The sequence below is a fragment of the Colius striatus genome, chromosome 22 (genome assembly GCF_028858725.1).
Source record: "Colius striatus isolate bColStr4 chromosome 22, bColStr4.1.hap1, whole genome shotgun sequence".
Classification (NCBI taxonomy): Eukaryota; Metazoa; Chordata; class Aves; order Coliiformes; family Coliidae; genus Colius; species Colius striatus.
This window is the reverse complement of record NC_084780.1, coordinates 6,474,519-6,489,244: the sequence shown is the minus strand read 5'-3', so window position 1 is coordinate 6,489,244 and position 14,726 is coordinate 6,474,519. Positions and strand designations below refer to the sequence as shown.

The window sequence follows — 14,726 nt, the reverse complement described above, 5'->3', positions numbered from 1 at the left end:
CAGCTACGGGAATTTTTGTTGTTTTCTTTTTTTCTGTGGTTTTTAATTTATGTAAGCTCTCTGCCTGCAGAGGACGTGTACAATTGCCTGGAAGACTGTTTGCTTTGCGCGGCCTTAGTCTATTTATTGACCTTAGCGAGCGCCGGGAGGCGGTTGGCGGGGGGTAGGACGGAGCGCTGGGCCTCTGTGTGCGTACCGCAGTGCATTTCTGTCAGTAGCTGACTGTACACCAGTGTCAAACTGTTTAAGCTATTTCTTTGTAAGATAGTCCAACGGAATGCATAGAATTTTTTTCCTGTAAAGTATTTTTTTAATAAACAAGAGTCTGATTTTGTCCTTTACGCGCCTCGGCTGCTCCTTTCCGCGCTCGGCGCTCTCCTACCGCTGCCTGCGCCACAGGGCGGGCAGGCAGGAGCAATCGAGCCCCGGCGTTGCGGCGGTCTCCAGGGTAACGGGGCCCGGTGCGGGTAACGAGGCCCGGTGCGGGTAACGAGGCCCGGTGCCGGGCGGGGGACGGGCCGGCCCGCGCCCCGCCGCCCCCCATGGCCGCTCGGGACGCAGATGCCATTTCTTGGTACCAGAAGAAGGTGAGTGGGGCGCGGCGCGGGCGGCCGCGGGCCCGGCCGTGCCCTCAGCCTCTTCTCCTCGTAGATCGGGGCCTACGACCAGCAGATATGGGAGAAATCCATCGAGCAGACCGAGATGAAGGTACCGGCGGCGGCGGGCGCTGCTGCGGCCCGGCGCGGGCTCCCCCCCGCGCCTCACACGCCCCTTTCTGTTCCCCTTCGTAGGGCTTCAAAAACAAGCCTAAGAAGAAGGGCCACATCCAGCCCGATCTGATCGACGTGGATTTAATCAGAGGTGAGCGGGGCTGGTGCCCGGTAGCGCTGCTCTCTGCCGGGGAGGGGCACAGCCGCCTGCTCCCTCCCGGCCGTCTCTGGGGATGCCCGGAGCCGTTCAGCTCTCCGGCAGCAGCAGCACGGAGCCAGTGGAAGCCTCGGACCTTGGTTCGCCAGTGTGGTGCAAAAGGAGCTTTGAAAAGCTGAAAGCGGAGGTGGGGGGATTCAGGGGGGTTCTGCAGAAGCAGTGAGGAGTGCTTGGTGAGTGCAGCCTGGCGTGGCTGGGGAAGGGCCAGGGGAAAAAAACCGCCCCTCCTCTCCTTCTGCTGGGGAGAGGCTGCTGGCACCTCCCTGAACTGCAGCCCTCTGGCAGGGCTTGGTCTTGGCAAAGGGAAAGTCATAAGTAAGGAAAATGTTCTGATTTGGTTTTCCTTTCATTCCAAGGCTCTACCTTTGCCAAAGCCAAGCCTGAAATACCCTGGACATCACTGACTCGGAAAGGAATTGTGAGAGTTGTGTTCTTCCCCTTGTTCAGCCAGTGGTGGATACAGGTCACCTCCCAGCGTATCTTTATGTGGCTCCTGGTGCTCTATGTCATGCAAGGTAAGGGATGGCAGCAGCCTGGGCCACAGTCCTTTTTCTGCAAGGAATGTGACTTTGTTTTGTAGTCCATAATGGAAAGTGGAAGAGTCCTCTGTGAAACCCACTTAGTGTAGACTCCAAGATGTGTGGGGCTACTTTTTGCAGAAATTATACAACAGCATGAAAGGAAATAGCTAAGAGGTCGAGGGAGGTTCTCCTTCTCCTCTGCTCTGCCCTGGTGAGGCCTCATCTGGAGTCCTGTGTCCAGTTCTGTGCTCTTCTGTTGAAGAGAGACAGGGAACTGCTGGAGAGAGGCCAGTGCAGGGACACCAAGATGCTGAAGGGATGGAACATGTGTGTGAGGAGGAAAAGCTGCAGCCCTGGGATGTTCAGCCTGGAGAAGAGGAGGCTGAGAGAGGCCCTTATCAATGCTGATCTATATCTATAGTGCAGCTGTCAAGGGGAGGGGGCCAGTCTTTGTCCTGCAGTGCCCAGAAACAGGACAAGGGGTAACAGGCACAGGCTGGAACACAAAGAGTTCCACTAGAAAACAAGGAGAAGCTCCTTTGGTGCTGAGGTGAGGGAGCCCTGGCCCAGGTTGCCCAGGGAGGGTGTGGAGGCTCCTTCTCAGATTTCCAACCCCACCTGGACACGTTCCTGTGCCCCCTGAGCCAGGGGAATCTGCTGCAGCAGGGGCTGGGCTGGAGCAGCTCTGCAGGGCCCTTCCAGCCCCCACCGTGCTGGATTCTCTGAAGCCACACTCTCAGTTTCTTGCATTTGCTACCGTTTCCTCCCCTGCAGTGGTGGCAGTTGTGCTGTATTTCATGGTGCCTGTGGTGAGTGCCAGTGAGGTGCTGGGGCCGCTGTGCCTCATGCTGCTGATGGGGACTGTGCACTGTCAGATCGTGTCCACCCAGATCCACCGCCCGGCAGGGAACGGCCTCAGCAGGAGGAGGAGGTGAGTGGGGAACGTGCTCATTTCCTGCCATCAGACCAGGATGGATTGCTCCTGCTGGAAGTTAGTGGGCAAATCTCTTCTATTTTCATGTAAATATGGAATTTAACCATAAATGTGACAGAGGAATTGCTGGTGTGTGCTGAGAACAGGGAAATGGTGACGGGTGACTCTGCTGGATTCATCACTGGGGATTTGTACATGTGGGAGATGTTATAGTCCCACCTACCAGATGTTTAACTGACTCCATTTAAACACTGGTATAATGTATTTCAACACAAGCTGATGGATGTGGATGGAGTTCTGGCTCTGCTAGATCTCTACAGCAAAGCTTTAGTCCAGACTTTGTCTGTTGCACACACTGATGGGCACAGGCATCACTTCTGTTCACCCAGATCAATCATTTGGAAGTAAGGGGGGGTCTGTCTGCCTGACTTAAGGAAAATGGCATCTGAAAAACTGTTCAACTCAGATTCAGACCTCAAAGTAGCTCAATCTAGAGACTGAATTCTCCTGTTTCTAAACCCCCAGGAAGTTACGCAGATCTGTGGGCGGTGATGGGAGCAGCTGCTCTCCTCCTGACAAAACCTGTAAAGAACAGCAGGAACCTGCATCTGTCCTGAAGAGTTTCTTTGGTTCACTTTTCCAAAGGAGGTATGTGATCTGCACTGGGGTTGTGCTGTTTGTTGTGACAATGTGATGTGTGAAGAATGTGAGGCCTGGAAAATGAGGCCAGGATGTGTTCTGTGACATCCCCAAAGCCTCTGCTAAAAGCACTAAAAGTAGTAGGAGACTACTCAGTGTGGCTGGAACCCAGTGCTGGGTGAGCTGCAGAAAGTGGAGGAGCTTATTTGGATTTATCAGCTAAGTGCCCTTTGCTGAATGTGTGCTCAGACTGGATTTGCTGTTTTACCTGGTTTCCAGAAGCAATTGTGTCTGGATAGTCACCTGCCTTAGATTGTTTGGGGTGACATGGCATTGCCTTCTACGGTTGTCTCAGCTGAGTTCCTTGATGAGTTTCCAAGTGCCATCTCCCTTCTCTCAATGAAGACTTTTTGTCTTCTGAATTGCTCCTTTTTAGCAAAATGATAATAATGAAACATTTCCCTCTTGGTTTGTAAGTCTGAAGATACTGTTAGAGCTACACAAGAAGTGCCCAGTGGGAGTGAAGTCTCTTAGCAGAAGCAGGACACAAAGAGCCTGTCAGCACAACAGCTACATGTTCCCTCAGCCACATTAATGCTGTACCCATGTGGCAAGTGAGACTGTGATGCTTTTCCTCAAAGAGTTTTTCTATGGCAGAATAACATTTAATTGTATTTTCTCTCATAGGATTAGAAGAGCAAAGCTGGTGGCTGAGAAAGGGACTGAGACAGAGCATGGTGTGAATGCTGTGAATAATGGTGTTAAACACAGAGCAGCCAGAGCTGAATACAGGCTGCTGCACTCCAAAGAGAAAAATAAGCTTTCTGATGGGGAAAAGAGCCATCAGGTACCGTCAGGAAAGATTCATTCTGTATGTGCCCTGAGGTCTGTCAGTACTTAACTGAGGTTTGATCTAACACAAGATACTCCCTTCTTCTGTTCAAAAGCAGTTCTGTAAAAGAATTTGCCTTGCAAACAGTTCCCCACAATCTCCTCTGAGAGGAGGCCAGGAAGCTGAAGCATCCCTTGAGGAGCAAGACTGAGTTAAAGCCTTGTGATCTCTGTTGAACTCTCCAAACCACGGAGTTGTGTGGAGCTGCTTTTGAGCACTCTGGGTCTGTAAGGTGTCAACTCCCACAGGAGGAACTTAGGTTAGAATGTGTGTGGAATGCTGTAGACTGTGCCATCATGTGGAGAGGAGCAGGGCTGGGGGTAGGGGCAACAGCTGTGATTTCAGGTCTGCTGCCCACCAGCCCTTAGATAAATCTGTGCTCCCGGGCTTAAGGTGGCTGGTGAGACACAGCCAAGAGCTGCTGCTGCCTCTTCCTGCCTTGGCCCCCAAAACCAACTCCTCACCTCAGTGAGGGCAAGGGTGGGCAACCACTTAGAATTTGTGATGCCTCTGTGATGTCTGCTGGAGATCATCCTCAGAGGCTGCTGGGGCAGGGGCAGCACTGGCTCTGAGCACGTCAGGCTGCTCCCTCATCGCCGCCTCAGCCTTGCTTTGGCCACGTGTTTCTAGGACGACTGCACCAACAGAGGTGGCATTTCTGAGGAACTTTCCAGTGAGGAGGAGGCTGAAGCAATGGCACAGAGGATCTTGTTACAGCAGAATGTAGAAGGGGCTTCCAGTGACAATAGCTACGAGGAGAAGAAGAGGCCCCTTGTTTCCCTGCAGCAGGCTGTCTCACAGGTACCATGGGGAATTCAGGCCATCTTCCACACAATCTGTTTTGCTACAGACAGTGAACTGTTTTTCCTTTGCTTTTGCAGGTCAAGCAGGCCCTGAAAGGTGCCAGAGACTCTGATAGTGTCGTGGAGTCTGAACTGGAATCCCTGTTGTATAATCAGGTATGCTCATAAACTCAGGAGTTTCACTGAGCCTGGCCAGGGCAGGGACATCCCCCCATCAGAGCAGGCTCTTAGGACACAATGGTGCTTCAGTGCCTTCAGGCAGGTGTGTCCTCCCTCCCTGCTTCTCTGCAGCTTGGAGCAATAAGAGTATATACAGAAACATGTATAAATAGAAAACATGAAGTACCAGCATGGTGGGGGCTGGAAGGGCCCTGCAGAGCTGCTCCAGCCCAGCCCCTGCTCAAGCAGCTTCCCCTTGCTCAGGGGGCACAGGAACGTGTCCAGGAGGGGTTGGAACCCCCCAGAGGAGGATTGTGAAAACAGATTGTGCAAAAGGCAGAAGAACTTTTTCGTGAGAATGAACAAATCCATTTTTTCCGTGCTGAAGCTGGGCAGGGAGGGGGGAGCTAATGGCACCTCAGGTGGGAGTTCCCCTGTCCCTGGGGCCGTTGCCGTGAGCCGTGTCCCTGGGACGGCAGGAGGGGGAGCTCTGGGCTGCTCTGGGGCTGCACTCACCTCCTTCTGCTCCTCCAAGGACTCGAGGTCGTGTGTCAGCGACGGGTCGCGGAGCTGCAGCGTCACCCGCAGAGACTCGGAGAGCACCCGGCACGACTCGGAGACCGAGGACATGCTGTGGGACGATCTGCTGCACGGCCCCGAGTGCCGCTCGTCCTGCACCAGCGACAGCGACGACACCAGCGTCAGGGCTGCCAGGAGGGACCTGAAGGATGATGTTTTCCAGCAGGTTTGTTGATTTCTATCCAGTAGCTGAGAATTCCAGGAAAGATTTGCACACCCACACACCCCCATTTCAGGTGTCCCTTTATCCCCCCTCATCTGCCCAAATAGTGTGAAAGACACAGATGTGTCTGATGGTACAATGTGAGTGTCCCAGTGCTGGATTCTGTGATACACAAGTCTGGAGTGATCTGAATCACAGAATCCCCAGCATGGGGATTGGAAGGGCCCTGCAGAGCTGCTCCAGCCCAGCCCCTGCTACAGCAGGTTCCCCTTGCTCAGGGGGCACAGGAACGTGTCCGGGTGGGTTTGGAAACCTCCTGAGAAGCAGCCTCCACACCCTCCCTGGGCAGCCTGGGCCAGGGCTCCCTCACCTCAGCACCAAAGGAGCTTCTCCTTAAGTGGAACTTTTTGTATTCCAGCTGATGCCCATTACCCCTAAATCACATCAATGACCATCTCCCTTCTCCCTACTGCTATTATCCAGACAACTGCTAAACCCAAACCAAAGTATTTCACCCCAAACCATATCTGGAGTCCCCCTCTAACTGTATGGGGAAGAAGCATTATTTCTTAGCAGAACAGAAACAGATTAGAGTCCTTTTGTGTTCCTCTTTTATAGAACCACTTGCTCTGGCTGCAGAATACAAGCCCAGCATCTGCAAAAGTGAGTGCCCTGATCTGGGAAGGGAGTGACTGCAAGAAGGTGGACATGTCTGTGCTGGAGATCAGTGGGATCATCATGAGCAGGGTAAGAGGCCGGGGAGGGATTGCAGCCTCTCCCTCATGCTTTCAGACCAAAAACCTGAGAACAGCAACACTGCAAATATCAAGGGCAGCATAAAACCTGACCCCTCCTCAACTGCAAATGTAGTTGTCCCAAATGTTCCTAACAGTTGCCCAGCCCAAAGCTCAGGAGGTCCTGCTGAACACCAACAACTGCTGCCCCTCAGCAGTGTGCTGGACGTGGTGGGTTTGTCACTGACTGGTGGGTGGTTGTTGGGTTTGGACTGAAACAGATGGAATTTAGGCATTATTATAATGTTTAGGACTTTTTTTCTCCCCTTGCCTTTGGAGGGAAGGGGAGCTGAATGCCTGACTGATGACTGCTGCCACAACAGCAGGCCTTTCCCTCGACACACCACCCCAGGCAATCATCCTGTTCTTGCTCCTGTTTGCCAGGTCAATGCCTACCAGCAAGGAGTTGGCTACCAGATGCTGGGAAACATCATCACCATTGGATTAGCCTTCCTGCCCTTCCTCTACAGGCTGTTCCGTACAGACAACCTGGAGCAGCTGTGCTCCTTTTCTCTGAAGGAGCTTCTGCACATCTTCTGTGGGGCTCCTGCCAGCATCCCTGTCGTCCTCTTGTCTGCCATCAACTTCCTGGAAAGGCTTTGCTTGACCTGGATGTTCTTCTTCATGATGTGTGTTGCTGAGAGAACGTACAAACAGGTGGGTCTAAATGTTGCCTTTCCTGAACCCAGGGGCAGAGGGGCTCCCAAAAAAGGGCTCCTGAAACTGCTGCTGCCACAGAAGGCCCTGGGTGAGAAGCATCTCAGCAAAGTGTCAAAGTCTGTGAGAGGTGGGGAGCCTGGCCCCAGTCCTTCATGTGCCACAGGGCCAAGCTTTTCTGCCAGTTGCCATTGGGCAAGCCCAAGGAGTCTTTTCTTTTCCTTTGCTTTACACTAATCACAGATCCCAGCATGGTGGGGCTGGAAGGGCCCTGCACAGCTCCTCCAGCCCAACCCCCTGCTAAAGCACGTTCCCCTGGCTCAGGGGGCACAGGAACGTGTGCAGGCGGGTCTGGAAACCTCCTGAGAGACACTCCACAAGCTGTTCCTGCTCCTTATGCCTGTGTGTGTGTGTGTTTGGTTTGGATTTGCAGAGGTTTTTGTTTGCCAAGCTTTTTAGTCACATCACATCCGCTCGGAAAGCCAAGAAATACGAAATCCCTCACTTCAGACTCAAGAAGGTAGAAAACATCAAGATCTGGTTATCCCTTCGTTCCTATCTCAAGGTGAGTCCTCATCCCTGCTTTAGTTACTCAGAGGGTGTTCCCCACTCTCCAGGTACCAGCACTTCACCTGGCTGCTGCCTGGCACTGTGGGCAGCACTGCTGGGGACAGCAGCAGCCTTTGTGCTGGGCTTTGCCTTCGCAGCTCCATGCCCAGTCCTCAGGGTGACTGGGTGTCTGTGTTTCTGCAGAGGAGAGGCCCCCAGCGATCTGTGGATGTTGTTGTGTCATCCATCTTCTTACTGGCTCTTTCCATTGCTTTTATATGCTGTGCTCAGGTGAGATTTTAACTTTTTTTTAACCTTTAACCTGGTTACATGAGTGTGTCCAGAGCTGGGCACTGGAGCTGCACAGGGGTGCTGGGGAGGGGCTGAGGGAATGGGGGTGTTGGAGAAGAGGAGGCTGAGGGGAGACAGCAGCACTCTCTGACACTCCCTCACAGGAGGCTGCAGGGAGCTGGGGGTCAGGCTCTGCTCCCCAGCAATGAATGACAGGGCAAGAGGAAACAGCCTCCAGCTGCCCCAGGGGAGGTTGAGGTTGGAGCTGAGGCAGAACTGTTTCCCTGAGAGGGGTGTCAGCCCTGTGCCAGGCTGCCCAGGGAGCTGGGGCAGTGCCCAGCCCTGGAGGGGTCCCAGAGCCATGGGGCTGAGGTGCTGAGGGGTCAGTGCTGGGCTGGGCAGGGTGAGGGCAGGGCTGGGACTGCAGCAGCTTCAAGGGCTTTTCCACCCAAATGATTGTGAGGTTGTCTCAATTACATCTCCCAGGAAGACCCATCAGCAGCTGCAGCGCCCAGGGGCTGTTCAGAGCATCAAGGGCAATGCTTCTGCACTTTTCCCCAGAACAGACCTCTGACTGTTTACTGACATTGGTGCTTTTTTTTTCCCCCAATACAGGTTCTCAAGGGTCACAAAACATTTCTGAATGCAGCTTACAACTGGGAGTTCCTCATCTGGGAGGCAGCTCTGCTGCTCTTTCTGCTGCGGCTGGCGTCTTTGGGCTCAGAAACCAACAAGAAATACAGTAACATTTCCATCTTGCTCACTGAGCAGGTACCTGCATTTTGCTTACCCTCCCCTTGGCTTTGTGACTCCTTTGTGTACCATTATTGCATTTCAAAGCAGCTTAAAAAGTACTGAATGCCATTTGAAAATGGAGACATCAGCCCTTGTGCTGGACAGCCAGCAGTAAAACTGTACAGACAGCTGGGGAGGGAGAAGCTGCTAAACGTGGGCAGACTCCAATTGTACCACTCTTGATGATTGTCTCTGGGTTAACCTGTGTCAGCCACATGTGTCGGAAAAAGAATGGCATTATCACTGCTGAATGCCTGCCTGTGGCACTTCCTTGGGAGCCAAAAATGGCCCCTTAGAGATTCACTGGGGAGTGGTGCTGGAATATCAACTTCTGTCACAGATAAACTTATACCTGAAGATGGAGAAGAAGCCAAACAAGAAGGAGCAGCTCTCTCTGGTAAACAATGTTCTGAAGCTCTCCACAAAGCTGCTGAAGGTAAGCTACTCCCTGCAAACACAGCAGTTCCATTTTCTGGAAGCAGTGACTCGTGACAGTGTGTGTTTTCACTCTTCCTCTTCCTTTCCTCTAGTGAAGGGGGGAGTTTGTTCTCATGAAGGGAGATTTTCTGTGCTCCTACAGCCATGGCATAAGATCAGGCAATACCAGACCTGTGTGGTTAATTACTGCTGCAAACATTTGATTTGTAGCAGCTTACTCTGAGCTGAGCTAAGGAGTGCAGAATGCAGCATGAGCAGGGGCTGGCTCCTTCCTGCTCGAACCGTGTTTTCTCCTGCAGCACTGAGGTTGAAGCTTGTTGACAGCAGCAGAGTAGATGTTTGCAACAGAAAGAGCAGAGTCTGTGTGTCAGGTAAATCAGCCAAACTGTTGTGACAAGCTCTTGTTATGCTGCTGGTGCAGCTGTGGAGGAGGCTGCTGGAAAACATCCTTGAGCTGGGAGGCAACTGCAGAGTGGGAGTTTCTGCACAGACATTTAAGGAAGGAGCCAGCAGCACAGTCTGCCCCAGGGCCAGAGGGAGCTGCAAGGCAGAGGCCTGTTGGGTAGGGATGGTTCCTAACAGCCTTTTTTCCTTTCACTGCAGGAATTAGACTCTCCTTTCAGGCTGTATGGGCTGACCATGAATCCCCTGATCTACAACATCACCCGTGTTGTCATACTCTCTGCTGTCTCAGGTGTTATCAGTGACCTGCTGGGATTCAACATCCGAGTAAGTGCCGCTGTGCAGGAGCAGCTCGGGGTCCCCCCTGTGCCAGGGCCAAATTCCTCTCACCCACCCTGAAAGGTGCCAAACAGGCTCCATCAGCCCATGCTGAGGGGCTCTCCCAGAGCAGGTGAGGGGGAAGGATGGGGCTGACTTAAATTTCAGCCTTGTTCAGGCTTTCATTGCCCATTGGAAGCTGTTGGTCAGTCCCAGGCTCTTTCCCTCTGGCAGGGGGACACGGTTCCCAGGGGCTCAGCCACCCCAGAGCTCACTGAGCAGTGCAGGATGGGCAAAGGAGGCAGAGCCTCACCTGTAGCTGCAGAGCAGCAGCCCCATGGCTCTTAATCACGACTCACTCTTATTATCTCCTTTCAGTTATGGAAAATCAAACCCTGACCTGTCCACGTGTCTGCACTCGGCCCCAGAGATGGCCCAGAGCAGGGAACTGACAGCCTGGCCGGCAGCAGAGCTGCTCCCCAACTGCAACACCTGCACTGACCATTTCTTAACCAGATTCTCGCTGCACACAGCCAATGTTCTCCTTCTGCTCCACTGCTCTGATCTGTGCAGCCAACCCAGGGGTGCACACAGCCAAGACAAGTAATGGGGCCAAATGCTGGTGGGTGGCACAGGAACAGCAGGAAGCTGTGAGGCATCAGCCACCCCCCGCCCTGACAGAGCTCCTGGAGCGTGAATTGGGGTCCTGGGCGTGTGACAAGCGAGGAGTGGCCCCCCTGGGGCAGGTGGCATCAGCCTTGGTCTGGAGCTACGCTGCCACGTGCCCGTTTGTGCATCCTGCAGCCCTCTGGAGATCCTCAGCTGTGCTGAACTGAATGTGCTCAAGGGTATTTGTTTCCTTGGTGCTGGAGGCTGTGCCCGAGCTGCTGGGAGCTGCACACGCTGAGCTGGGGCTGGCTGCTTACAGTGGGGCTTCTGAAAACCAATGCTGATCCTGTTTTGAAACTGACAGTGCCACGAGACCATCCTCACAGCCCAGACCCCAAGCAAAGCCTTGACCAGCTACCTCCTCTTCTGCCACGTCCCTTCCTGCAACTCCCTCAGGGGCAGAGCCACGGGGGAAAAGCTGCTTCACCCCAAAGGGGCAGAGAAGGGAGAGACCAAAAGTGTTGAAGATACCTGCTGACCTTCGTTTTCCCCTCAGTGACTCCCCTGGCTTCTATTTATTGGTAATGAAAAGGGCAAAAGCAGAGCAACTTTTCAAAGCTTCATTCTTTCACACGGGGGGGAAGAGGCAGAAAGGAGTTTGGGTAGGAAATCGTTTACAGCTGTTTTCTGTACAAGGAAAAGTTGTCAGATGGGAAAGGAGATGACAGTTTTATATATCAAAATGTACAAATAAACCTACAGGACAAGTATTTCATCTTTAACATCTGTCTCTAGGTGCTGGCTGATCTTTAGACTGCCTCTGTTTGAACAGGGAGTCAAGGGAACTTCCACCAATCAACTGCGTTTGTTTTCTAGCAGAGCACGAGGGTTGTGGGTAGAACCCAGGCCACAGATGTAGCTGTCCAAAGCATCCCACCACTGAAAGTCAACCAAGAGTCCATGTTATGCAGTGCAGAACCAACAGGCCACGCTCTGGAGTTTCTTTTTAATATCTCTATAAAAAATAGCGAGCGCTTTACAGGTCTCTCTCTGGTCAGAACCTCCAACCCATGTATAAAGGTGCTGTACAATATATAAACATTTACACCCAGCCCATCAGCTGTTGCTTGGCCTCCCAGGGCCACGCTGGCAGCTCCTCTGAGACAGTAAAAACAGACACAGGTTCTAGGGAAGGAGAAATCACAGGGAGGGAAAACAAGAAAGCGGGTGATGTTAACACAGGAAAAACACAGCGAGGGGCTGATGATGGAAACAGTGGTGTTAATTCAGCTCTGTAGGAAACAGCCTTGGGGGTGAAGGGCAGTGCAGGGGGTGAAACCAGGGTGAATGTCTACACAGTGGCAAGGCTCAGTGTTATCACTGTCACACTCCACACCGCAGAGCATTTGTCCGGCTCCGGCCACCCCGCGCTGCTGCCTCGAAACCTCCCTCGTGTCTGAAGTGTCTGTCCCAAAATCTGTTTGAGGAGTCAGCTGCCCTCGAATAGAATTCAACTCAGAACTGATGCACGAGGCTTCACTGAGCTTTGCAAACGCTCCAGGTGTCAAAGGCAGCTGTGATGTTCAGCCCTCCCCTGCCAGGCTGCAGCTGGGATTGGATTTTTAGCAGAAGGGCAGTTTGAGCTTTTGCACTTTTCTCCTGCAGACTGGACCAGGGTCTCCTCTGACCACTTCTGTGCAGTGATTAAAAACCCAACATGTCAGCAACCCATCACTAAAACCATGACTAAAGGAAGCCCTTGGACTGAAGCTGTCTGCTGCCCGTGCAGCTGGGGGCTGCTGTGCCTGGGGGCAATGTTCCTCTTTGTAAAGTAACACATTCCAGCCCCAACAACAGATCTTAGCTGTCAGTACCCCCTGTATCACCCTCCTCAGCTCTCCCAGAACACATCACACATTCAGGATAAACAGTGGGAGATTTCTACTGCACCAAAACAGCTACTCTTGGGTCTGACCTGGAGGTCAATTGTTACCTCCACTGAGAAAACACCCAAACCCTACCTCTCTAGAGGGATGAAAGGTGGGACTTCAGTACAGACCACACTGAGGCTGCAAAGAAATGTGCCCACGTTGGTTTTCTTTAGGTGAATGCTACAGGTGCCACAGTGGAACCAAAGGAGTGAGAGTGAGCAGAACCCAGGCTTTGCTGGCAAAGTTGGGATGAGCATCCTGGGGAACCCAGAAAACAAAGCAGCTGTGTTCATAAAAAGCCAAATTACAAAACTGGTTATGTCAAATATAGGTTTTTTTTATCTACAGGATCTTGTATTAGGTATAAAAATGTAAGAAAAAGCCCAGTTGAACAGCAGCAGTGGCTCATTTGCTGCCCTAAAACCGACAGACCCAACTCGCCCCTCTCCTCCCTGACCCCAGTGACCACATGCACCATGCTCAGAGAGAACACCCATTCCAACCCAAACCTGCCTGTCCTGTGAGCAGAACACTGAGGAGAAGGGTCAGGTCGACTGCTACAGTAGGTAACTTGGCACAAGAACAAGAAGTGAGTCATGATCACATTGGCAATAGAGGCATTAAATAGTTTTGTTCGGGAACTCACAACACTACCCGAGGAAGCCGCAGCAGTGCAACGGGAGAGCAGCACGACTGCCCTCGAGGGACAGGGGGACAGCAGCTTATGGGAGAGTTTCATTTAAGCAATCCAAAAAGGTCCTTCATGCAGCTTAGATAATTTAAGAATGAATCAACCACTTCCCACCCTCTAGCCAGTTTGTGAGAACCAGAAAAGTGACAGCTTGGGGAACAGACACGATGCTTCTCACCCACGGGCACCCGAAACTCCATTCAACCACGTTCTGGAAACCCCCCAAAGTGTCAGTCAAACCCTTTTTCAGCCACAGCTGTTGTAGGGGTGACTCTGCACGTGTTTGGTACCCTCCAAGGTCCAGGAGTTATTGGTGTTTTCTTGACTGGAGAACTGTTCTCAGATTTGGAAATGCCATCTTTGGTTTCACGGGGCAGCTCCGTGTGTCTCTCTCCGTGGGGTCTGTTCAGCACCAGAGTCTCGGGTGTTTCCAGCCACCTTTGTTTCCCTGTGGAAAGCAGGGGAATGTTGGACAGACTGGAAGTTTTGAATCTGCTGGAACTTGGCTCTCCAGAGTTTAACTTCTTCATCTTTTCATCTTCAGATGTGTTTCTCCTCAAGTCACTGAATGGAAGATGATTCTCCTCAAATGCCGCCCGCAGTCGCTCTGGAGACCACCCGTCTGTCCTTCCGCAAGTTCTGTCTTTCCTGGTGGCTCCTGCTTTGCCATTTCCACCTTTCCATTTCTCAGCACTCATCCTATCCCCACCAGTCCTTCTGTCCTGTTCTTGTGACCTGCCCATGGCTTCTGCCTTTCCTTGCTTACCCAGGTGCTTTTGGGGGCTGCCAGACCTTCCTCCATTTCCACTGGAATACTCTTTTTTGCTACTGTTGTTCATCCCTATTTCTGGGGCTTTACTCTCACTCTTTTTGGAACTGTCAGATTTATGTGAGAGAGTGCCATGGGTTCTGTCAGGATCCCCCTTCCTGGGGCTGTGGAATCCTGGGTCAGGGTGTCCCTCAGCAGCCACTAACTTCTCTGGACTTGCAGATCTGTCTCTGCTGGTCCCTAACTCCAAACTACCTTTTGTGGTTTTGAACCCAGAGCTGGAGGGACATTCCCATCTCTTCTTCATTCTCTGGGGAGAAGACTGAGGCTTCACCTCAAACTGGTTTTCAGTTAAAGTGCTTATCTTTTCAGGCACAGTGTTCTTTGCTTGTTCCAGTTTCTCAGACAGCTGAATTCTCGTTAAAGCTTCTCCTGGTACTGGTAAATAACACACTTCAGATGGGGAAGCAGAATGTGAAGATGAAGATAATGGTGACTGTTCTTCATATATTACATTTGATGAAGATGGATTATAACTATCCCAATCACCTGGAAGTGAACAGGGAGAGATTTGACTAAAATGACTTCAAAGAACCCCCCACTAAGCATTTCAGAACCGTGCACACTACGAGAGGATGCTGGAGGACACTTCCATTTAAACACTGAACAGGTAGTGCCACACTCTCAAAAGCCTCATTTAGTCTCTTCTCTGTATTACATTGTTCTACAGCCACCCTAAGGATGTGACACTTAAAATGCTGGTGTGACCTCTGTGGGACTGACAGTCTTGTATCAGCACAACTTTAGAGCCTACACAGCAAAACTGTGAAGCAGAAAGTCCCTGACCTACGTTGTTTAATGTAAG

General features: G+C 52.1%; 2 protein-coding genes across 6 annotated transcripts in view; one reads left to right on the top strand and one right to left on the bottom strand.

Annotated features, from left to right (window-relative positions):
* The first annotated feature begins 420 nt into the window (after positions 1 to 420).
* On the top strand, positions 421 to 11,252 carry PHTF1 (putative homeodomain transcription factor 1). 2 transcript variants are annotated; one of them, XM_062013774.1, is made up of 18 exons: positions 421 to 587; positions 652 to 708; positions 792 to 861; positions 1,284 to 1,442; positions 2,223 to 2,379; positions 2,908 to 3,030; positions 3,709 to 3,868; positions 4,544 to 4,714; positions 4,795 to 4,872; positions 5,411 to 5,620; positions 6,236 to 6,364; positions 6,796 to 7,068; positions 7,502 to 7,633; positions 7,822 to 7,908; positions 8,524 to 8,679; positions 9,044 to 9,139; positions 9,745 to 9,870; positions 10,240 to 11,252. In XM_062013774.1, exons 1-18 carry the CDS (start codon positions 543 to 545, stop codon positions 10,258 to 10,260), a joined length of 2,250 nt encoding a protein of 749 aa, XP_061869758.1. In that variant the 5' UTR covers positions 421 to 542; the 3' UTR covers positions 10,261 to 11,252. The 2 variants fall into 2 exon arrangements, with proteins under 2 accessions (XP_061869758.1, XP_061869759.1); XM_062013775.1 differs by lacking the exons at positions 421 to 587; positions 652 to 708; positions 792 to 861; ... (2 more) ...; positions 2,908 to 3,030; positions 3,709 to 3,868 and adding an exon at positions 4,079 to 4,172.
* The window catches only part of MAGI3 (membrane associated guanylate kinase, WW and PDZ domain containing 3), a 70,466-nt gene continuing 66,816 nt past the window's right edge, over positions 11,077 to 14,726 (bottom strand). For 2 of the 4 annotated variants that reach the window (XM_062013770.1, XM_062013771.1), the window contains exon 21: positions 11,077 to 14,410. In XM_062013770.1, the coding sequence (XP_061869754.1) occupies positions 13,323 to 14,410 (1,088 nt within the window). In that variant the 3' untranslated portion in view covers positions 11,077 to 13,322. The remainder of the gene's footprint in view (positions 14,411 to 14,726) is intronic. The other 2 variants (XM_062013772.1, XM_062013773.1) reach the window with 1 other exon arrangement.